Genomic DNA, 22,298 nt, shown 5'->3' on the forward strand with positions numbered 1-22,298 from the left:
TGCAACCCTGGCAGAACCATTCAAAGTTTATGATTTAAATCACGTTTTGGATCGGTCCCAGCGCAGTGCAATTGTCCAGAGGAAGTTAGTGCTTCTGGATAATTGCCTTGCAAATGCTTAGCTGTAAAGTTCCGAAAGGGATTCCCCAATGCATCTTTAGGACAAGCCCCAAATCAGACGCTGGGGAATTCAGAGGTTACAGTCCATTCTTTCCATATCCACCTCGTTAAGACCATTCAGGATCTAATAGACTTCAATCAAGTCACCCCTCACTCTTCTAAACTCCAGCAGAATCAAGTCCAGTCTGTCCAACCTCTCCTCATAAGACAACTTACTCATTCCAACGATCCAACGCTCTGTCTAGTAAAACCTCCTCTGAACCGGCTCCATCGCATTTACATCCTTCCTTAAATAAGGAGACCAAAACTGCACACAGTATTCAAGATGTGGTCTCACCAATTCCCTGCATAACTGAAGCATAACATCCTTACTTTTATGTAATAAAGGATAGTTTTAGAGACTGGAGTCCATAATCCAGGTTCACACTCCTACTGTAATACTGCAGGAAAGCTGGATTGTCGAAGACGCCATCTTTGAATGCGACATTAAATTTCTGGGCGCACGCGAGAGATTCCATGAATACAAGTCTGTCCTTTTGCCCGGGACACTGAGAAACAGGTGAACGAGTGGTGCACTTTAACATACTTGACAAGGAGAATGATACTTTATTCTTCTAGAAGATTTACACAGTGAGTGAACGATACGTGCAGGTAACCAATCTGTCTAGTGATCCCATCACAGGTTAGCGGTCCAGCTGAGTCTTTGTTGAAATTTGGGATACACAGACTGAATCGAGATCCTCCGAGGAAAGGGAATATCATTCCTGGCACCTCCCGGGAATAGGACTCCCTCCGTTTTTCCTTTTGTGCACTTTGGGAATTTTCTGGACCAACTTGTGACAACAAAGTTCCCACTGAGTGGTAAAGAGAGCGTGAAAGCAGCAGAAACCCCGGCCTCGGTGTCTGTCGCCCACACGGACATCTTCCAAATGGCAGCAGGTGGTGTCTGCTCAGAGGCACGAACCGAACAGGGTCGACTCCAGATCTCCAACCCCCCCCGTGAGATCGATTTTATTCACCGGATTCGATCTCTTCAGAATCGTATTTGAAGTCCTGAAGAATCTCATTAATCGCCTCAATGGTTTTATTAATCCTGGAGAAAATAATAAATGTTTTGTAAAACCCAGCGAGGACGGAGGTTCTCATGAGAAATGCGACTGCCTCCCCTTCCACCCCCCCCCCCGATCTGCTGACTACAGCTGAATGTTTCTGTGGGCTGTTCTCAGATGTCGCATCAGAGCAGTCGCATATCACAGGCGAGACAGTGGAGTTGATGAGGGGGAGCCAGTGGATGTGGTTTATTTGGACTTTCAGAAGGCCTTTGACAAGGTCCCATATCAGAGATTAGTGTGTAAAATTAAAGCAGGGGCAGTGTATGGAGAAGGATAGAAAACTGGTTGGCAGACAGGAAACAAAGAGTAGGAATAAATGGATCTTTTTCCAAATGGCAGGCAGTGGAGTACCGCAGGGATCAGTGCTGGGACCCCAGCTATTCACAATGTATATTAATGATTCAGATGAGGGAACTAAATGTAATATCTCCAAATTTGCAGATGACACAAAGCTGGGTAAATGTGAAGTTATCCACTTTGTAGCAAAAAAACAGGAAGGCAAATTATCTGAATGGCTATAGATTGAGAGAGGGGAATGTGCAACGAGACCTGGATATCCTTGTACACCACTCCCTGAAAGGAAGCAATGCAGGCACAGCAGGTGGTGAAGAAGGCAAATGGTACATTGGCCTTCATAGTGAGAGGATTTGGGTACAGGAGCAGGGATGTCTTGCTGCAATTATACAGGACCTTGGTGAGGCCCACACCTAGAATATTGTGTACAGTTTTGGGCTCCATAGCTAAGGAAGGGTGTTCTTGCTACGAAGGGAGTGTAGTGAAGGTTTACCAGACTGAATCTCAGGAAGTCAGGACTGACGTACGAGGAGAGATTGAGTTGGTTAGGATTATGTTCACTAGAGTTTAGAAGAATGAGGGGGAATCTCAGAGAAACCTATAGAATTTTGACAGGATTAGACAGGGTAGATGCAAAAAGGATGTTCCTGAAAGTGGGGGAGTCCAGGACCAAGGGGTCACAGTCTGAGGAATCGGGGTAGGCCATTTTGAGATGAGGAGAAATTTCTTCTCCCAGAGAGTGCTCAACCAGTGCTACGACAGAAAGCATTTAAGGCCCAAACGTTGTAAGTTTTCAAGAAGGAGTTAGATACAGCTCTTGGGCTAAAGGGATCAAAATCTATGGGGGAAAGCAGGAACAGGTTACTGAGTTGGATGATCAGCCATGATCATAATGAATGGTGGAGTAGGCTCGAAGGGCTGAATGGCCTCCTCCTGTTCCTATTTTCCATGTTTCTACGTAGAAGCAGAAACTCTTGCTGATTCACCTCAACCCAGGAAGTGGTGAGAACATTTATAACCAAGAGCACTTAATGCAGCAGAGGGGGGGGGGATAAGGGAAATTTACCCCCTGTACTCGGCTCAGGATCACTGGCAGGTGGCGGTGACCATTAGATTCTGAGGGCTTTTTGTCCTGGGACAGCTAAGATTATAAATGGGAGGCCAAGTTTACTCACGAGGGCCTCATCTAACATGGAGTAGAACTCAAATGCAGGATCCAAGGCTGACTTCTCCTTGTCTTGACCCAGGCACTGAGAAAGGAAAGGACAGGAAGAGCAACAGAAATTATTCAGCTCCGAGTTCAGCTGAGTAACGTAGTCATGGGGAATGCACAGGGAACACTGAACAACCTGCATCCAAAACGGGGTCAAAGGAGTAGGTTTTGAGGAGAATCCGAAAGGAGGACAAGAGGGAATTATACAGCCTGGGACTTGATGAAATACATTCTACAGATGGGGTGGGTGGGGCACAAATCTGTAGGGGATTTATCTCATCACTGCAGCAGTAGCAGTGCTCATCTATCCTGGCTGCAAGGACCTGACACCCCAACAGAGTTGGACCCAGGGCTTGCAGCACAGGTGAGTAAGCTCCCCTGGGCCTCACAGCATACAGGTGAGTAAGTTTACCAAGAAACAGCCTACTAGAAAACAGAACTAAACTGGCAGATCTCGACAGCACTCCTCTACAATCCCTCACTGCTCACGGAGATAGTATTTGCAGCACAGAAACAGACCATTTGGCCCAACTGGTCCATGCTGTTGTCTTAAATGAGCCTCCTTTCATCCTCCTTCATCTCATCCTATCAACAAATCCTTCTACTCCTTCCTCCCTCATTTACTATCCAGCTTATTTTTAAACATAGTTACACATTTTACCTCAATCCTCATACCTATGGCAGAGTTCCACATTCTCACCACTCTCTGGATAAACAGGTTTCTCCCTGAATTCCCTGTTGGATTTATTAGCGACTGTATTACATTTGTGGCCCTTGTTCGAGTCTGCAACCCCGAGGGTTTGGGTGCTCCAGCACCCCTGGTGAGAACACAGTGCATGGTAACAAGAGCCTGAGGGTGGAGAGGAGTCTACCCAGGCCAGACAAAGGCAGGTGATGATAAAGAACAAAGAAATATACAGCACAAGAACAGGCCCTTCGGCCCGCCAAGCCTGTGACGATCATGATGCCCTAACTAAAAGAAAACCTTCTGCCCTTACTCGGTCCGTATCCGTGTATTCCCTCCCTATTCATGTACCCAATCCAGATGCCTCTTAAATATTGCTAATGTGCCTGCTTCCACCCTTTCCTCTGGCAGTGTGCTCCAGGCACCCACCCCCACCCCCACACTCTGCGTGAAAAACTTCCCCTGTACGTCTCCCTGAAACTTTCCCCCTCTCACCGTGACCCTGTGCCCCCTTGTAATTGACACTTCCACCCTGGGAAAAAGCCTCTGACTATCCACCCTGTCCATGTCTCTGCTTATTTTGTAGACCTCTATCAGGTCTCCCCTCAGCCTCCAGCTTTCCAGTGAAAACAATCCTGGTTTATTCAACCTCTCCTCATCGCTAACGCCCTCGAGACCAGGCAACATCCTGGTGAACCTTCTTTGCACTCTCTCCAAAGCTTCTACATCCTTCTGGTAGTGTGGTGACCAGAACTGCACACAATACTCCAAATGCAGCCTAACCAAGGTAAATGTTAGTGTCGTGTACAGAATGGCAATGCTCCAACCTGTGCTTCAATTCCTGGGCTTCCTCTTGATAGGTCTCATTACCCGGATGGTCCAACATATTCTGTTTGGCAAGTTGTAGCTGGGCTGTCTGGATGGCAAACAAAGGAGCTTTATCAGTAACTTACAACTCTCCTCAGTGTAGAGGGAGCTTTACTCTGCATCTAACCCCGTGCTGTACCTATCCTGGGAGTGTTCGATGGGGACAGTGTAGAGGGAGCTTTACTCTGTATCTAACCCTGTGCTGTACCTGTCCTGGGAGTGTTTGATGGGGACAGTGTAGAGGGAGCTTTACTCTGTATCTAACCCCGTGCTGTACCTGTCCTGGGAGTGTTTGATGGGGACAGTGTAGAGGGAGCTTTACTCTGTATCTAACCCCATGCTGTACCTGTCCTGGGAGTGTTTGATGGGGACAGTGTAGAGGGAGCTTTACTCTGTATCTAACCCCGTGCTGTACCTGTTCTGGGAGTGTTTGATGGGGACAATGTAGAGGGAGCTTTACTCTGTATCTAACCGCATGCTGTACCTGTCCTGGGAGTGTTTGATGGGGACAGTGTAGAGGGAGCTTTACTCTGTATCTAACCCCGTGCTGTACCTGTTCTGGGAGTGTTTGATGGGGACAATGTAGAGGGAGCTTTACTCTGTATCTAACCCCGTGCTGTACCTGTTCTGGGAGTGTTTGATGGGGACAGTGTAGAGGGAGCTTTACTCTGTATCTAACCCCGTGCTGTACCTGTTCTGGGAGTGTTTGATGGGGACAGTGTAGAAGCCAAAATAGTAAGTGGTCTTTTCCTCAGCATGAAGTTTTTTTCACTTTAATTACACAAAAAATCCCACTGAAGTTCAGAGTAAGGATTGGTAGGCAATGTCAGCAATATATATGTGCTGAGAATGATTATCTGGAATTTACAGATGCTCTTGTAAGATTGGGATTTGAACTGGCTGCATCCACAATATCCACTGCTATTGCTGCAGGAATCCCTTTCCAGGCAGATAGCTGGACTGGTCCCGCCCCAGTCGCTGGTCAACAAAACCAGTGAATAGTATCCCAACATGTGCCTGCTCCCCACTCTCCCCAGTGGTTGCCCCCACCCAATAAACACCCCCCTTTTCCCCTTCTCACCAGCTCCAGCTTCTCCCGTTCCCGCTCCTGTATCCTTTCGATGTGCTCGGAGAGATCGGGGCGATCGAACTCCTCATGGAACCGGTCCTTCAGTTGAATCACTTCCTTTGAGATCCGGTTAAAAGCCTGTGTGATTTCGTGCACCAACTGCCGGTATCGGATAAAGTCATAATTGGGAGCGGAGCGGAGATACGCCTGGTGTCCTCTGAAAAGGTGAGGGGGTGGCGGGGAGAGAGAAATAAAATTATTATTTATCAAACACAGTCATTTTTAAACTCCCACTTTCCTCAGGGGCGGGGGAAGAAGGGAGCAAGGGGGCCGGCACCAGAGAGGAGATGAGCAAGGGACATGTCACTTACAAGGAGGCACAGGTTCAGGATGAGGGGGGAAAGTTTCAGGAGATGTGATGGGAAGTTTTTCACACAGAGTGGTGGGTGCCTGGAACGCGCTGCCAGAGGTGGTGGTGGAAGCAGACACATTAGCAACAGTTAAGAGGCATCTGGATGGGTCCATGAATAGGGAGGGAATAGAGGGATACGGTCCGAGTAAGGGCAGGTTTTGTTTTAGTATAGTTAGGGCATCATGATCGGCACAGGCTTGGAGGGCCAAAGGGCCTGTTCCTGTGCTGTACTTTTCTTTGTTCTTTGAAATTCAGCATGTCCACTACAACTCTCACCAACTTTTACAAATGCACCATAGAAAGCACTCTATCCGGATGTATCACAGTTTGGTGTGACCCCTGCTCTGCCCAAGACCGCAAGAAACTGCAACGGGTCGAGGGCAAAACCCAGTCCATCACGCAAATCAGCCTCCCATTCACGCAAACCAGCCTCCCATCCATCGACTCCGTCTACACTTCCCCCTACCTCGTAAAAGCAGCCAGCATAATCAAGGACCCCATGCATCCCTCTCTCCCACCTTCTTCCTTCGGGAAAAAGATACAAAAGTCTGAAAACACATACTCTCCGACTCAAGAACAGCTGTTTCCCTGCTGCCATCAGACTTTGAATGGTCCTATCATAGATTAAGCTGATCTTTCCTCTTCACCCTGCCTGCAGCTGCAACACCTACATTCTTCACCCTATCCTCTTCCCTTATGTACTCTATGTACAGTATGCTTTGTCTGTATAGCACGCAAGAAACAATACTTTTCATTGTATCCCAATACATGTGACAAAACCAAATCAAATCAAATCATAGCAGTGTTCACAACATGAGGGACTAAAGAGTTGGTATTTCTGGAGATGATTATAGGAATCAATTTGAGATGTTAACAATTGGCCAGCACGGTGTTGCCAAACTAGTTCATCTTCGGTTTGAACCGTGTAATAAATTGGACCTGTTTTTGCTCAAACTATGGCCGGTGCCCATTTCTCACTCGGGGCAGAATTCCACTCTAACACTCAATCTCCTCGCTGAAATGAGTGTTGTTTTGCTCTCGCTTCTCGTCCAGCAACTTGAGATTGCTGTTGACGCTCGACTATCTCTGAAGTTTTGGGAGATAAGAACAAATCAAATGCAGTTCTTCAACTCTCTCTTTTAAGATTAGTCAGGTGAACTTTGGGGTAGTCGCAGGAGTAGTATTTCTATAAGTGACGTGATAATGAACCTTGCTTACTTGAAGCTTTTAAGAACGCTTCAAGGGTTGTAGGAATCTTTCAGCTGATCCATTGGTTGTTGGATGATAAGGTGTGGATTTTATATGCTGAATACCATTTACTTTGAGATAATCCTACAACTCTTGTGAAAATGTTGTCAAGTTTTTCAATAGTTTGTTCAGATGTAGTAGATCTCATGACAACAATTTCTGGCCACTTTGAGTGTGTGTCAACTCTGACTAAGAACATGGAACCCTCAAACCAGGGCCAGCAAAATCTACATGTAATTGTTGTCATGGTAATTTAGGCCCCTCCCAGGTTTACCATTGTTCCACTTTTTCTTCAACCTGATCATCCAGACCTGGCTGCCAAAATTCCTTCATCTGGACTATACCAGGATGCCTTTCATGCAGTTGTTTAAGAACTCTTCCAGAGAGACTAGGAGGAATGATTACTCTGATTCCCCACAATAAACACCCACTTTGAACGGTCAACACAAGCTTTGATACAAAAGTCTGAGGTCACGTACCAACCGACTCAAGAACAGCTTCTTCCCTGCTGCCGTCAGACTTTTGAATGGACCTACCTCGCATTAAGTTGATCTTTCTCGACACCCGAGCTATGACTGTAACACTACATTCTGCACTCTCTCATTTCCTTCTCGATGAACGATATGCTCTGTCTGTACAGCGTGCAAGAAACAATACTTTTCACTGTATCCCAATACATGTGACAATAATAAATCAAATCAAATGCTTTCTTGATATATATGGTTTCAAATCAGGATGCGTATGACGCATTCCAGCTATTGTTCCTTTCAGCACTGGGATTATTTCTGCTATTTCTCTGAACTTGAGAAGCTGCCACAGGCAAATGATCCACTCACAAAAAAAAAATCAGCAAAACTGTTTGGTGGCACCAGCTGAATACGTGACAGTAAATGTGGCTAATTAGCATTAGCATGGCAGTCTGATTGACGATACTTTATATCGCCAAACATTATACTTGTTGCTTCTTTTTCTAACTGAGTATAGTTAGATTCAGTACGAGTCAGGGTACCCGAAGCAAAAGCTATCGATCGTTCTTCTCCTGAATGCATAATATGTGAAACGACTGCCCCTACTCCATAAGGTGAAGCATCGCAAGCAAGCGGTAATGGTCGTTTCAGGTTAAAGGACTCAATCCTTCTGCAAAGCATCTTTGACATCCTTGTACGCATTCTCACATTCCGTTGTCCAGTCCCATGACTGATTCACGCCTGGTAAATTATGCACTGGCTTCAATAACATAGGTAAGTCAGAAACATATTTGCCATAATAATTTACGAATCCTATTCATTGGATATGGGGCTTCTACAATAGCGGTCACCTTTTTAGGTGTTTTATATAGATTTTTACTATCAATAACATGGCCCAAACTGAACTGACGTCTCCAAAAAGTCACACTTTTCCTTCTTGATATGCAGACCAGGTGCTTAAAATGTCCTAAGGTTGCTTCTAAATTATTCAAGTGCTTTTGCTCATTGGACCGTGCAATTAGAATATCATCCAGGTAACATCGTGCACCAGAGAGACCACTTAAAATCTGATCCATCGATCTTTGGAATAGGGCTGGTGCAGATGTTATTCCAAAAGGCAATCTTTTATAACGAAAAAGACCTTTATGAGTAACGATGGTAAGCAATGGTTGTGATTCAGTGGCTCCATTCATCAGTAATTATGCTGGTGAAAGATCAATCTTGCTGAATTTCTGTCCACCTGATAATCCAGCAAACAAATCTTCAACTAAAGGAAGTGGATATTGATCAGCACACAGCACCGGATTTATGACTGTTTTAAAATCACCACAAATATGGACAGAACCATCTGGTTTCATGACAGGCACAATGGGAGTAACCCAGTCACTCACTGTAACTGGCTCTAATACAGCAGTGTTAACAAGTTGCACTAATTCTTCCTCGACTTTGGGACGAATTGCATATGGCACTGCTCTTACTTTGAGACTTGCTGTTGACAATGGGTGGATGGAGCTATTACAAGGGGGCATAACTATAGGGTTCGTGGTGGGAGATACAGGAAGGATATCCGAGGTAGGTTCTTTACGCAGAGAGTGGTTGGGGTGTGGAATGGACTGCCTGCAGAGATAGTGGAGTCAGACACTTTAGGAACATTTAAGCGGTTATTGGATAGGCACATGGAGCACACCAGGGTGATAGGGAGTGGGATAGCTTGATCTTGGTTTCAGATAAAGCTCGGCACAACATCGTGGGCCGAAGGGCCTGTTCTGTGCTGTACTGTTCTATGTTCTAATTAGGCTTTATCTTGAGTTTCACTTGAACTCCCTTTATTGAGCCAAGTGTCTCTTTGAATACACTATTGTATTTATCCAGAAGGTGCTGTAGGTCTGTTTTGACGTCGACCAATCCTTTGGTAGCACTCCAGTTAAGCTTTATCTTCTCCAACCATAATCTCCCAAATAGAGCTGGAAAATTACCACCGACCACACGGAGAAACAACTCCACTGTTTGTCCACTCAATTCTACGTTGACTATGATGTAACCTTTTAATGGCACCATCTCTTCCGTGTATGTCCTTAAAATTACATCAGCTGGTTTTAAAGGAAGATGCTTCAGCTTTTGTTGGTGTGTAGTCTCAGGAATTAAACATACAGCAGCACCAATAACAACCTCCAGCCTAATAGGTTGTCCATTTAACTTCGGAATCACCCAGAATCTATATTATCCACCCTGTATGGACAGGACGTTCAGTTGGAGCTCTTCTTCATATTAATGTATAGTGTACATTAATGATCTGGATGTGAATGTAAGAGGTATGATAAGTAAGTTCGCAGATGACACAAAAATTGATGGCGTGGTAAATAGTGAGGAGCAAAGCCTCAGATGACAGGTCGATATAGACGGGCTGGTCAGATATTCAACAATGGCAAATGGAATTTAACCCTGAAAAGTGAGAGGGGATGCATTTTTGGAAGGCTAACAAGGCAAGGGAATACACAATGAACGGTTAGATCCTAGGAAGTAGGAGGACCAGAGGGACCTTAGGGAGAATGTCCTTTGTTTTCTTGAAGGCAGCAGGACAGGTAGTTAAGGTGATTAAGGTGTATGGAATACTTGCCTTTACTAACCGAGGCATCGAACACAAGAGCAGGGAGATTATGATGGAGCTGTATAAAACACTGGTTAGGCCACAGCTGGATACTGTGTACAGTTCTGGCCGCCACATTATAGGAAGGGAGGAGGAAGCTCACCAGGACGTTGCTAGGGCTGGAAAGTTTCAGCTATCAAGGATAGGCTGAGGTTGTTTTCCTTGGAGCAGAGCAGGCTGAGGGGGGAACCTGATTGAGGTGTACAAAATTATGAGGGGTGCAGATAGGTTTGTAGGAAGGAAGTTTTCTTCTTAGCAGAGGGGTCAAAACCAGGGGCACAGATTTAAGCTAAGTGGCTGAACTCTAAGGTTTAGAGGGGATTTAAGGAAAAACTTTTTCACCCCCAGAGGGCGGTGGGAATCTGGAACTCACCGCCTGAAAGGGTGGTAAGAGGCAGGAACCCTCATAACATTTAAGTAGCATTTAGATGAGCATTTGAAATACCATAGCATACAAGGCTACGGACCATGTGCTAGAAAATGGGATTAGAATAGATAGGTGCTTGGTGATCAGCACAGACATGATGGGCCGAAGGGCCTCTTTCCGTGCTGTAAAACTTTACAATTCTATGATTTTTGGACATTCTTGTCTTCGCAATCGTAATTCCTTTCTTCCATCTTGTAAATTCTTTTTGTAGAATGCAATTTGTTCTTCTTGAAGGTACCCAGATTCTTCTGCTGAATATTCTTCTCAGGGGAAGCTGGTCTAGCCCAACAAGCTTTTGCAATGTGACCCATTTTGTCACAATTCCTGCATTGACTATTCTTGTTCCAGCATTCACTCGCTGAATGGCCCATTTTGACACATCTGTCACATGCTCGTTACTGTTGTGACTTCTTACGGGCAGTTCCCGACTTGTGGATCTTTGTGAAGCCTCTTTAGCAGCCAGTTCCAGCAACGCTGCAATTTCTACTGCTGTCTTTAAAGTCAAAGCTTGTTCAATAAGCAATCTTCTTTGGATAGACTTATTTTGGAGACCACGATCTTGAAGAGAATCGTTTTACAACTCATCAAACTCACAATGTTGTCCTAGCCTTTTTAAGTTTGCCACAAACTGAGCAATGCTTTCGCCTTCCACTTGATTCCTTCGGTGGAACCTGAACCGTTCCGTGATGATCAGTGGCTTTGGAGAGTGATGCTCTTCAAGGGTCTTTGTCAAGTCATCGTAAGTTTTTGCTGCTTCTACCCAGCCTTCTAATACGCAAAGTGTCAGGACCCACAATGTATTTTTCTTCGGGTCTTTCCTCGATGTTCTCGATGAAACAAAATTCCGACTCGTTGCCAATTTTCTTTCTGTAATGTCCTACGTTGGGGTTGTAGGTTTTAACAAAAAGGAAAGATGAGGTTTGCACACATAGATTCAAATGAACACGCAACAGGTGTTATTGAAAGAGACGTTCTCTGCACTGCACAGAATACAATTGGAAAGTAAAACAGCGGCCCGTGGCAACACCCTAATAACAGCACCATTAAATCATGTAATCAGCTCTTAAAGCAACCTGCAACCCTTTTAAATATATAACGCTACTTTTTTCTAGGAACTTTATGACAGCTCTTTGGATCTAATACCATTCTTAATTTATTTTGTAAGCCATGGTTGGGTTTTCTTGTTGTGATTTTGCGCCAGACAGGAGTGTATAACTGTTGTGCCGGGGGTGGGGAGAGAATGAGAGAGAGAGAGAAAGAAAGAGCGGGGGGGGGGGGGGGGGAATGAGAGGAGGAGAAAAAGTGAGACAATCAGACAGGACAGAGACAGATTGGGGGGGGGGGGGGGGGGGGGGGAGTGAAAGAAAGAGGTTCTAGGAAGCAGGATGGTGATGGGTGAAATGGGAGCTGAAAGTGGCCTCTGGGTGTGTTACAGCATTCTGCTGGAGCCTCACACTGTAATCACTGTTGTGTTTGCATGCCATTGATTCAATGCAGCGGCACCAACAATCTCAGATCCAAGACCCACTCCACAGAACTGTTACAGTGCAGGAGGCCATTCTGCCCATCTTGTCCACACTGACTCTCCAAAAGAGCAATTCACTCAGTGCCATTCTCTGTCTTCTCCCCGTAACCCCACACACTGGATGCTTCAGTTGAATCTGCCTACACCACGGCCTCAGGCAATGCATTCCAAACCCTAACCACTCAAGAGTAAAAACATTTTCCTCACATCACTTTTGCTTCTTTTCTTAATTATTTTAAATCTGTGCCCTCTTGTTCTCAAGCTTTTCACAAGTGAGAACAGTTTCTGCCTATCTACTCTGACCAGACCCCTCCTGATCAAGAAAGAGGCCATTCTGCCCATCGTGTCTGCACCAGCTCTTCAAATGAGCTTCATGACTCAGTTCCATTCCCCTGCCTTTTCCCCGTATCCCTGCACATTGTTTCTATTCAAATAATCACCTAATGCCCCCTTGAATGCCTTGATGAAAGTGGAATGAAAGTTAGAATGATTTTTAAAATATCACCCAGGGGGTATTAAGATCAGAATCCCTACAGTGCAGAAGGAGGCCATTCAGCCCATCGAACCTAACCAACAACAATCCCACACAGCGCCTATCCCAGTAACCCCACGTATTCACCCTGCTAATCCCACTAACCTACACATCTTGGGACACTACGGGACAATTTAGCATGGCCAATCAATCAGACCAGTACATCTTTGCAGTGTGGAAGGAAACCAGAGCACCTGGAGGAAACCCACGCAGACATGGGGAGAACGTGCAAACTCCACACAGACAGTGATCAGAGGCTGGAGTCGAACCCCGGGTCCCTGGCGCCATGAAGCAGCAGTGCTAATACACTGTGCCAGACAGACACACATGCTGTGGTTGAATATCTTCCTGGCAGTAAGTGTGCAGGCTTACACAGGAAGAAAGAATATTTTAATATATGTGACAATAATAAATCAATTCAATAAGTTGAAGAACTGCTTTTAGGAAAACACCAGCGCTTCTGTGTAGGTCTGTAGATTACTCACAGATCGAAAAGCCGATAAGCTTCAACACGTTCCTCCTGTAGCGCATACAGGCTGCGCACCAGTCCATTCAGCCCACTCACACTCTGCAACCAACAAGAAAACAAAATAATGCAGCTACTGGAATTCTGAAATAAAAACAGGAAGCGCTGCACAAACTCAGCTGCCCCCACAGTGAGTTCAAAAAGAACAGGAGGCCATTCAGCCCATCACACCTGTCCTGGCTCCTTGAAAGAGCTATCCTATTAATCCCACTCCCCTACTCTTTCTGCAGAGCCTTTTTTGATGCTATTCTTAAATTACTATTGAAATTGCACCCACTCCCCTTTGGGACTTGGTGTGTCAGATAGTTTCTCCTCAAATCACCCCCAGTTCTTTTGCTAATTGCATGGGGACATTGTGGGCCATGAGGAGGTTAAAGGAAGGGGGGCATGACCCCACCCTCCAGTGAATGCTGTGAAAGGAGTGCGCATGTGCTAGTCCGGCCGTGCCGCCGTCATGGCCGAATAGCCGGGGCCCGGCGGGGTGCGGACCCCGAGAAATAGCCCTAGGCCCGGCTGTGGGGTTACTTCGGGCCTCGTTACCGCTTGAAACCGCTCACTGACCGAAACGGGCCGCGCTCACCATCCTGCTGCCTGACCGCGACCTGCTGCGGGAGCGCTGCGCTGCCCTCACTGCCAAGTGTCCGCCAGTGGACCCTCCCGGGACGGCGCCATCTCAAGCCGGGCTGGAGCACTGCCGGTCCTCCCAGGACAGCGCCATCTCAGGCCGGGCTGGAGCACTGCCGGTCCTCCCGGGACAGCGCCATCTCAGGCCGGGCTGGAGCACTGCCGGTCCTCCCGGGACAGCGCCATCTCAGGCCGGGCTGGAGCACTACCGGTCCTCCCGGGACAGCGCCATCTCAGGCCGGGCTGGAAGCACTGCCGGTCCTCCCGGGATAGCGTCACCTCAGGCCGGGCTGGAGCACTGCCGGTCCTCCCGGGATAGCGTCACCTCAGGCCGAGCTGGGGCACTGCGGCCTCAGGCCGGGCTGGAGCACTGCCGGTCCTCCTGGGACAGCGCCATCTCAGGCCAAGCTGGGCACTGCGGGCACAGCCTCACCTCAGGCCGAGCTGGGGCACTGCCGGTCCTCCCGGGATAGCGTCACCTCAGGCCGAGCTGGGGCACTGCGGCCTCAGGCCGGCTGGAACACTGCCGGTCCTCCCGGGACAGCGCCATCTCAGGCCAAACTGGGCACTGCGAGCACAGCCTCACCTCAGGCCTAGCTGGGGCACTGCAGCACTGTAGTTCTCCCTGGACAGCGCCATCTCAGGCGGGCTGTTATACTGCTGGTCCTTCCTGGAAAGCGCCATCTCAGGCCGAGCTGGTACACTGCATGTCCTCCCAGGACAGCGCCATCCCACGCCAGGCTGGGTTATTGCAGCGCTATGCACATCGATTATTATTAAAGTTCGTTGACCTGAAGTGTTAACTCTTTCTCCTCAGATGCTGCCAGACCTGCTGATTATTTCCACATCCTTTGTTTTTATTTTTTGTGTTTTAAGGCAGCACAGTGGTTAGCACTGCTGCTTCACAGTGCCAGGGACCTGGGTTCAATTCCCGGCTTGGGTCAGTGTGTGGAGTTTGTATGTTCTCCCCGTGTCTGCGTGGGTTTCCTTCGGGTGCTCCGGTTTCTTCCCACAGTCCGAAAGATGTGAAGGTTAGGTGGGATTAGTCATGGGAAATGTGTGGGGTTAGGGTGGGGGATGGGCCTGGGTGGGATGCTCTGTCGGAGATTCAGTGCAGACTCGATGGGCCGAATGGCCTCCTCTGCACTGTAGGGATTCTATGATTTCTATTTTCAAGCATCCCTTGTATTTTGCTTTTGTTCAGTTGATGGGGTTAGAATCCGGAACCCACTGCCTGAATGGTGGGGGTAGGTTCAATTGTAGCTTCCAAAGGGGGATTGAAAGTTATCTAAATGGCAGAGGAAAATGGTAAGGGTAGGCAAGACTAGGATCCGAGGGCACAGCTTCAGAATAAAGGGACGACCCTTTAGAACCGAGATGAGGAAAAATTTCTTCAAGATCCAAGAACTGTACGGCACAGGAACAGGCCCTCCAGCCCACCAAGCCTGCGCTGATCACGTTGTCCTATCTAAACCAACCGCTTGTATTCCTCTGTTCCCTGTCTGTTCATGTGTCTATCTAGATAAATCTTTAAATGTCACTAACGTATCTGCCTCAACCACCTCACTTGGCAGTGCATTCCAGGCCCCCACCACCCTCTGTGTAAAAAAACTTCCCCCCGCACATCTCCACTGAACCTTTCCCCCCTTATCTTGAACTTGTGCCCCCTTGTAATTGTCATTTCTGCCCTGGGGAAAAAGCTTCCAACTGTTCACCTGATCTATAAACTATCAGATCACCCCTCAGCCTCTGTCTTTCCAGGGAGAATAATCCCAGTTTGTTTATTTATCTTTCCTCATTGCTAATACCTTCCATACCAGGCAACATCCTGGTAAAGCTTTTCTGTTGTCCCTTTAAAGCCTCCACATCCTTCTGGTAGTGTGGTGACCAGAACTGGACACTATTCCTAACCAATGTTTTATATAACCGTGATGTGGAGATGCCGGCGTTGGACTGGGGTGAACACAGTAAGAAGTCTCACAACACCAGGTTAAAGTCCAACAGGTTTATTTGGTAGCAAATACCATAAGCTTTCGGAGCGCTGCTCCTTCGTCAGATGGAATGGAAATGTGCTCTCAAACAGTGCACAGCGACACAACATCAAGTTACAGAATACTAATTAGAATGCAAATCCCTAAAGCCAGCCAGGTCATAAAGGTACAGACAATGTGGGTGGAGGGAGCATTCAACACAGGTTAAAGAGATGTGTATTGTCTCCAGACAGGACAGCCAGTGAGATTCTGCAAGTCCAGGAGGCAAGCTGTGGGGGTTACTGATAATGAGAAATAAATGCAACATCCCGGTTTAGGCCGTCCTCATGTGTGCGGAACTTGGCTATCAGTTTCTGCTCAGTGACTCTGCGCTGTCGTGTGTCGTGAAGGCCGCCTTGGAGAACGCTTACCTGAAGATCCAAGGCTGAATGCCCGTGACTGCTGAAGTGCTCCACCACAGGAAGAGAACACTCTTGCCTGGTGATTGTCGAGCGGTGTTCATTCATCCGTTGTCGTAGTGTCTGCATGGTTTCCCCAATGTACCATGCCTCGGGACATCCTTTCCTGCAGCGTATCAGGTAGACAATGTTGGCCGAGTTGCAAGAGTAGGTACCGTGTACCTGGTAGATGGTGTTCTCACGTGAGATGATGGCATCCGTGTCGATGATCCGGCACGTCTTGCAGAGGTTGCTGTGGCAGGGTTGTGTGGTGTCGTGGTCACTGTTCTCCTGAAGGCTGGGTAGTTTGCTGCGGACAATGGTCTGTTTGAGGTTGCGTGGTTGTTTGAAGGCAAGAAGTGGGGGTGTGGGGATGGCCTTGGCGAGATGTTCGTCTTCATCAATGACGTGTTGAAGGCTCCGGAGGTTATATAACTGTAACAGAGGATGGTGGATCTGTGGAACTCATTACCACTGAAGGCTGTGGAGGTAAGGCCATTGAGTGTATTTAAGACATTGATCCCTTTACCAGTCAAGAATCTATCTAAGGTTACAGGGAAAAGGCAAGAGAATGGGGATGAGAAATGTATCAACCATGAATGACAGAGCAGACTCGATGGGCTGAATGGCCTAATTCTGCTCCTATATCTTATGGGGACAGCCATGTGATTCTTGCAGAGAGGCAATGACAGAGAAATGAGTTTCTTCTGTGTTGTAACTGCTGTGATTTTATGAACTCTGCCCTGTTTGTTTTATTTATCTCCAGTCTCCGCTTGCTGCTGAAACTCTGATCCCTGCCAAAAAGAAATTGGATGGGCACTCAAGGGTATTAAACATGTAGGGTTCAGGTACAGAGATTGTTGGGGAGTGGAATAGGACTGATTAGATTGCACTACAGGGAACAAGGAGGGACTTGATGGACCAAATGGCTTCTACCTGCACCTGAACAATCCTACGACTGTCTGGGTGATATCGCCACTCCAACGTTAGTCTTTTGCACACCCTGGATTTCCTAAACTCATTTCATTGGCAGCTTTGTCCTGATCTCTGGCCATCCCTCTCTCAATCTCCTCTTAAGACGCTCGCTCCTCTCAGTCGCCATTTAAGATGAGTTACAGTTTCTCCAGTCTTTCAACATAATTAATTCCTTCAAAACAGCAGGGATCAGAATGATGGCTCTTTTAATCACTGGCTTTCTTGCTTTAGTATTTGCTTCATGTTGCAGCTGCTGCAAATCTCAAACAGTCCAGAAAAATATACAATACGTGTGATTCAAATCCAGACATCTGCTGACAGAGACTGTTACACTGTCACAAAATTAAAAGTATTTAATTTGCTATAAAGTATACATAGGGAAAGGTGACAGTGAGATCCCACTAACAGCTCAAAGCAAACTAGATTGATACCACGGAAGAGGAGAGGCAAATAGACTTTGTCCTTTATTCCCCAGAGTGTATCTCAAATGTAAATTTATTGCAGGGCAGGATGTAGCTGCCAGGGATTTGAGAATTACAGCTCAGCTTCAGAGTAAGGGGTCGTAATGACTTTTTAGATTGAGAGGGGAGAAGTTTGTTCACAGAGGGTTATAATCTAGATACAACCTGAAAGCAGGATGGAATCTAATTCCATTGGAATTTTCAAAACCAGCATTGTATACGTACAAGAGACTCATAGCACAGCGAGGGTAAGAAAGCAGGGAGTGGGACTAACGGCTGCCTCACAGCACCAAGGACCTGGGTTCGATTCCCGGCTCGGGTCACTGTCTGTGCAGAGTCTGCACGTTCTCCCCGTGTCTGCGTGGGTTTCCTCCGGGTGCTCCGGTTTTCTCCCACAGTCCGAAAGATGTGTTGTTTAGGTGCATTGGCCGTGCTAAATTCTCCCTCGGTGTACCCGAGGAGGCGCTGGAGTGTGGCGACTTGGGGATTTTCACAGTGACTTCATTGCGGTGTTAATGTAAGCCTCCTTGTGACACTCACAAAATATAATAATAAAAATGGAGAGATCTTTCAAAGAGCTAACACAACCAAATGGTTTTCCAACTCTTCCAGAAGATTCTGTAATTTCCCTCCTCAGGTGAGGCTCCGTATCCAGAATGAAAAGCACCGAGACGGGGTTATTTAGCGCCAGTTTTTATTGCTTGGTTCAGTGTACAGCCTGGACCTCACCACAGGACACTGACCACCATCCGTATTCAGACACAAACAACTCGATGCACAGGGGAACCCCCCCTCCTCCTCCCCCCCCCCTCCTCCTCCCCCCAGCATTGCAAATCTCCAAGCCGATCTGGATCTCTGAGGGGGTCGGAGAGCTGGGGGGAGGGGGGTGGGGGGTGAAGAGAAAGGGGCCAGTTGGAACAGAGTCATAGAAATGGGGAAGCAAAAAATAAACACATCAACAAGTGAAAGCTACTTCAGAAAAAGAAGTCCTGGCTAGTTTTCAGGTATTTATACATTTAATAATATAAATCAAAGATCTTTCTTAGGTTCCAGACCATCCAATAATATAAAAGCATGGGGGGGAAATAGCCACACACGGCAACTGTATCAGTTTCCTGGTTACATCACAAACTCTCTGGTTTTAATATCACAACAAAGCCATGTTTCCATTGTGGAAATTGAAAGAAAGAATTGCTTTGATTTAAATTCTTTTCCCAAAGCCAGTGTGCCTCAGGCAAGGGGCATAATACAGTGCCAAGCGGCATTGTTCCAACTTCTGAACAGACATCTGGATTAATACACCCAAAGAGACAGTACAATGCTGTACCCTCGCTTAGTATGTTCGAGATCCAAGAGTAATCGGAGGGTCTGCACAACCCAAACATTCAGTGTTGGGGCCAAAGACACGGGTCTGAAAGCGAAAGCAGCCCCAAATCCACAACGAATTTGGTCCCATGCTGTCCGGTAAACTGGGCGAAATCCTCAAACCTGGCGCAACAACCCCCAAAACACAACCTTCACCCCCCTCCCCCCACGTCGCAACAGGAAAACACAGTCAGGATTAAGTGCAACTTTCATTTCCAATGTCTCACAAATGCACTTTCAGGCAATGCAGCAAATCCAAATAACAGTGCAAAGTATAAATAAACCCTCCTGTGGGATTAGACAATCTCTATCGCTGGCAAAGTTACCAACTCTCCAAAACTGGCCTGGAGTCTGCAGGAATCAAAGATTAGCTGAGGACACAGGTGGGAATAAAAACCAAGGAATCAAAAATGTGACGATTGGAAAGTTTGTTTTGATCAAAATCGTTCGTTATAAAAATACTGGAGATTGGGGAAAATGGCTGTTGGGTTGAAGATTCATCCAATTGGATAACAAAATAGTCTGTCTGCTTTCTGATTGGTCCAGCCACCAGACATTCCCAGAGCCAATGGGCAGAGTGCAGGTTGGGTGGTTCAAGGTGAAAGGTCAGGTGATTAAACCTCCAGGAACACGTCAGGTGAGAGTTGGCAACCCTAGCATCAGGACCGGCCTGAGCAAACATTGGGTGGCAGAGCAAGGGTTTATGGGCCTGAAATGTCTGCCTCTGACCTTTAAACTCCATCAGATACTCTGCCTCAAATCCCAATTGTCACTTTGTCAATAAAATGGAAAATTAACATTTTGACATTCAGATTTTTTTTTCAATAATGTGAGGCAGCCTCTGGCTAATGTTCAGCATGAGCCCAAACTAGGAATGACAACTCTGGATGACCTTTCAATCACCCCTCCCACTCCCATCACTGGTCACCTGAGAGCTGCCAATGGACATGCTGCCCCCATCCTCTGATCACTTGCAAAGCAAGCAGACTATTCCTTAACCTGTTGGATAGTTCTGGAGACCATGACGCTTTCTCCAATATCTGTAGAGTTCACATGAAGAACATTCTTTCCTAGTTTCTAGCCAATCTGGCGAAAACTAAGTGCCAAGATATCAAGCTTCAATTTTGGAGAGTTGGCAACTCCATACAGTCTGTCCCATTCAGTCTGATTAGTTAATGATTTAAATACTTCAACCATTCCCTTCACAGACCACAGGAATCTGCAAATCTTCCTCAATAACAAACTCTTCCCCTAAATGAACACATCAGAAATCCAGTGTCTCACTTAGCTATACATTCTTTTTTTACAATTTAGAAAGCAGAGATTTTTACATCAAAGTTAAAATCACGTCTACAGGAGTGACAATACCTAGGCCAAAGAGCCTGAGTTTCTACTGAGACAGGTTTTCTTTAGAAAACAATCCATCTTTCACTTCCTCTCCTGAAGGTGCTGACTCTCACTGGGGTACAGGGTCCCCCTCTTCTCCTGAAGGTGCCGACTCTCACTGGGGTACAGGGTCCCCTTCCTCTCCTGAAGGTGCTGACTCTCACTGGGGTTCGGATACAAACTTGTTATCCTTGTATTTTGCCCCAGTGTCCACTGATCAACCAGGGATCAAAGGAGCGAATAGTAACAAGACTCATCTACGGAGACATTGCACCAAACCTGTCCGAAAGGCACTGTACATTCAGGGAGACTTTCAGGAAGGGATCAATTAACTGTGTCGGGATGATGAAACCCAGTAAGTGCATCTTTGGATTAAGGAAGGATTCATTTTCCAGCACTCAGTATCTACCTGGCCAGGTAATCAAACAAACTGGACTCTAGCCGCACATTGAATAGTTAAAGTTTCAATGAGTTTTAACTCCATCTGTTTGGATACAATTGTGCAAACATGGAAATATAACACTGATTTAAAAAAACATCAAAAAGAAAAATCCACAATTGATATACAGAATCCAGTTCAATACATCCAGAATTCCTGGCTCCTTGAAACCCAAAATAACTCTTCCCCAAACTCTCTCCTCCGTCACAGAGAGGGAGCAGGGGTTGCCAACTCTCCACAGTTTCCCCGGAGCCTTCAGCAATTAAAACTTAAATCTCCCAGCAGCAAATAAAAGGGAGAAAAATCACAAGGAATTCTGAAAATTAAAAATTAATGGCGAATCAGATTTGTCTGATCAGCCTCCTGTTAGTTTCAGACATTCCCGGAGACACTACAATTCCTCAATGTTTTAAAACATCTTGGTCAGTTCTCAAAACCATTTCCGAGGGAGAGTTCAGGAGAGGCAATGTGGCTACAGTTGACAACCCGAAGGAGGGGGGAAAGGTGTGTCTGAGTCTCAGTCACATTCTTCAAGTCACCAGTATTCGGCAGGGAGGCTGAGCTGGGATCAGTCATGTTTACATAAACTGATAGCTCTACTCAACTCCAAAATGGCAATAACAAAATCCCAAAGTTGTAACTTCCACATAACAAAAAGATTGCAGAGACTCCCATTATCTGGAATTGTGTTGGGATAGCCAACGGATAAAAAGGATCAGAAACATGTGCTGAACCAAGAACTCGTTCCAAGTGCAATAAGACAAGGGAGAAACTTTGCATCAAGGCCAGGTCGTGAATAAGAGCATTTACTGCTTCTTTTTATACCTGTTTGCAAGTTTCATGGGGCAGCAGCTTAGAACAAACTCGGAATGGAAACAAATTCAAAATCTTCAAATCCGGGTGGAGTTTGGTTGAAAGATTTTCCCCGTTTGTGGATACGGCAGGAGAAACCCGCTCAACATGGAGCTTTTCAAAACATCACGGACCAAATCAGAGTGATTGAGGTAAACCGTTAGATACACCAGAGTCCGTAACCACTCAAAACAGTGGAATCTCTCAAACAATTCCCAGATGGACACAGTGAATCGACTACACACACACACACACACACACATCTTCATCCAGTGGGAGAATTCCTCACTAGCATCCAGCAAAGTACTTGCCTAGACGGAGAAATCAAAACGCAAAATTAGCAACATTGCCAACTAGGAGTGACAAAATAAAAAGTAAATCGGCATTACCCAATTGATCAACCCAGCGTTCAGCCTCACAGATTCACTCCGTGAAGATTCATTAAAGTTTATTTATTAGTGTCACAAGCAGGCTTATGTTAACACTGCAAAGAAGCCACTGTGAAAATCCCTTAGTCGCCATACTCTGGGGCCTGTTGGGGTACACTGAGGGAGAATTTAGCATGGCCGATGCACCCTAACCAGCACGTCTTTCAGACTGTGGGAGGAAACCGGAGCACCCGGGA

The 22,298-nt window shown here is 46.5% G+C and overlaps 2 protein-coding genes across 3 annotated transcripts in view; both read right to left on the reverse strand.

Moving 5' to 3' along the window:
* Positions 1–690: 690 nt before the first annotated feature.
* rex1bd (required for excision 1-B domain containing) lies at positions 691–13,866 on the reverse strand. The gene is made up of 5 exons (XM_078198545.1): positions 13,724–13,866; positions 13,103–13,185; positions 5,372–5,576; positions 4,251–4,339; positions 691–1,212 (listed from the first exon to the last, which is right to left on the reverse strand). The coding sequence occupies exons 1-5, from the start codon at positions 13,724–13,726 to the stop codon at positions 1,131–1,133; spliced, it is 462 nt and encodes a 153-aa protein (XP_078054671.1). The 5' UTR covers positions 13,727–13,866; the 3' UTR covers positions 691–1,130.
* Positions 13,867–18,434: 4,568 nt separating this feature from the next.
* Positions 18,435–22,298, reverse strand: part of LOC144479613 (F-BAR domain only protein 2-like) — a 59,812-nt gene continuing 55,948 nt past the window's right edge. For both annotated transcript variants that reach the window (XM_078198538.1, XM_078198539.1), the window contains exon 27: positions 18,435–21,984. In XM_078198538.1, coding sequence (XP_078054664.1) covers positions 21,962–21,984 — 23 coding nt within the window. In that variant the 3' untranslated portion in view covers positions 18,435–21,961. The remainder of the gene's footprint in view (positions 21,985–22,298) is intronic.

This window comes from Mustelus asterias, chromosome 26 (genome assembly GCF_964213995.1).
Source record: "Mustelus asterias chromosome 26, sMusAst1.hap1.1, whole genome shotgun sequence".
NCBI lineage: Eukaryota > Metazoa > Chordata > Chondrichthyes > Carcharhiniformes > Triakidae > Mustelus > Mustelus asterias.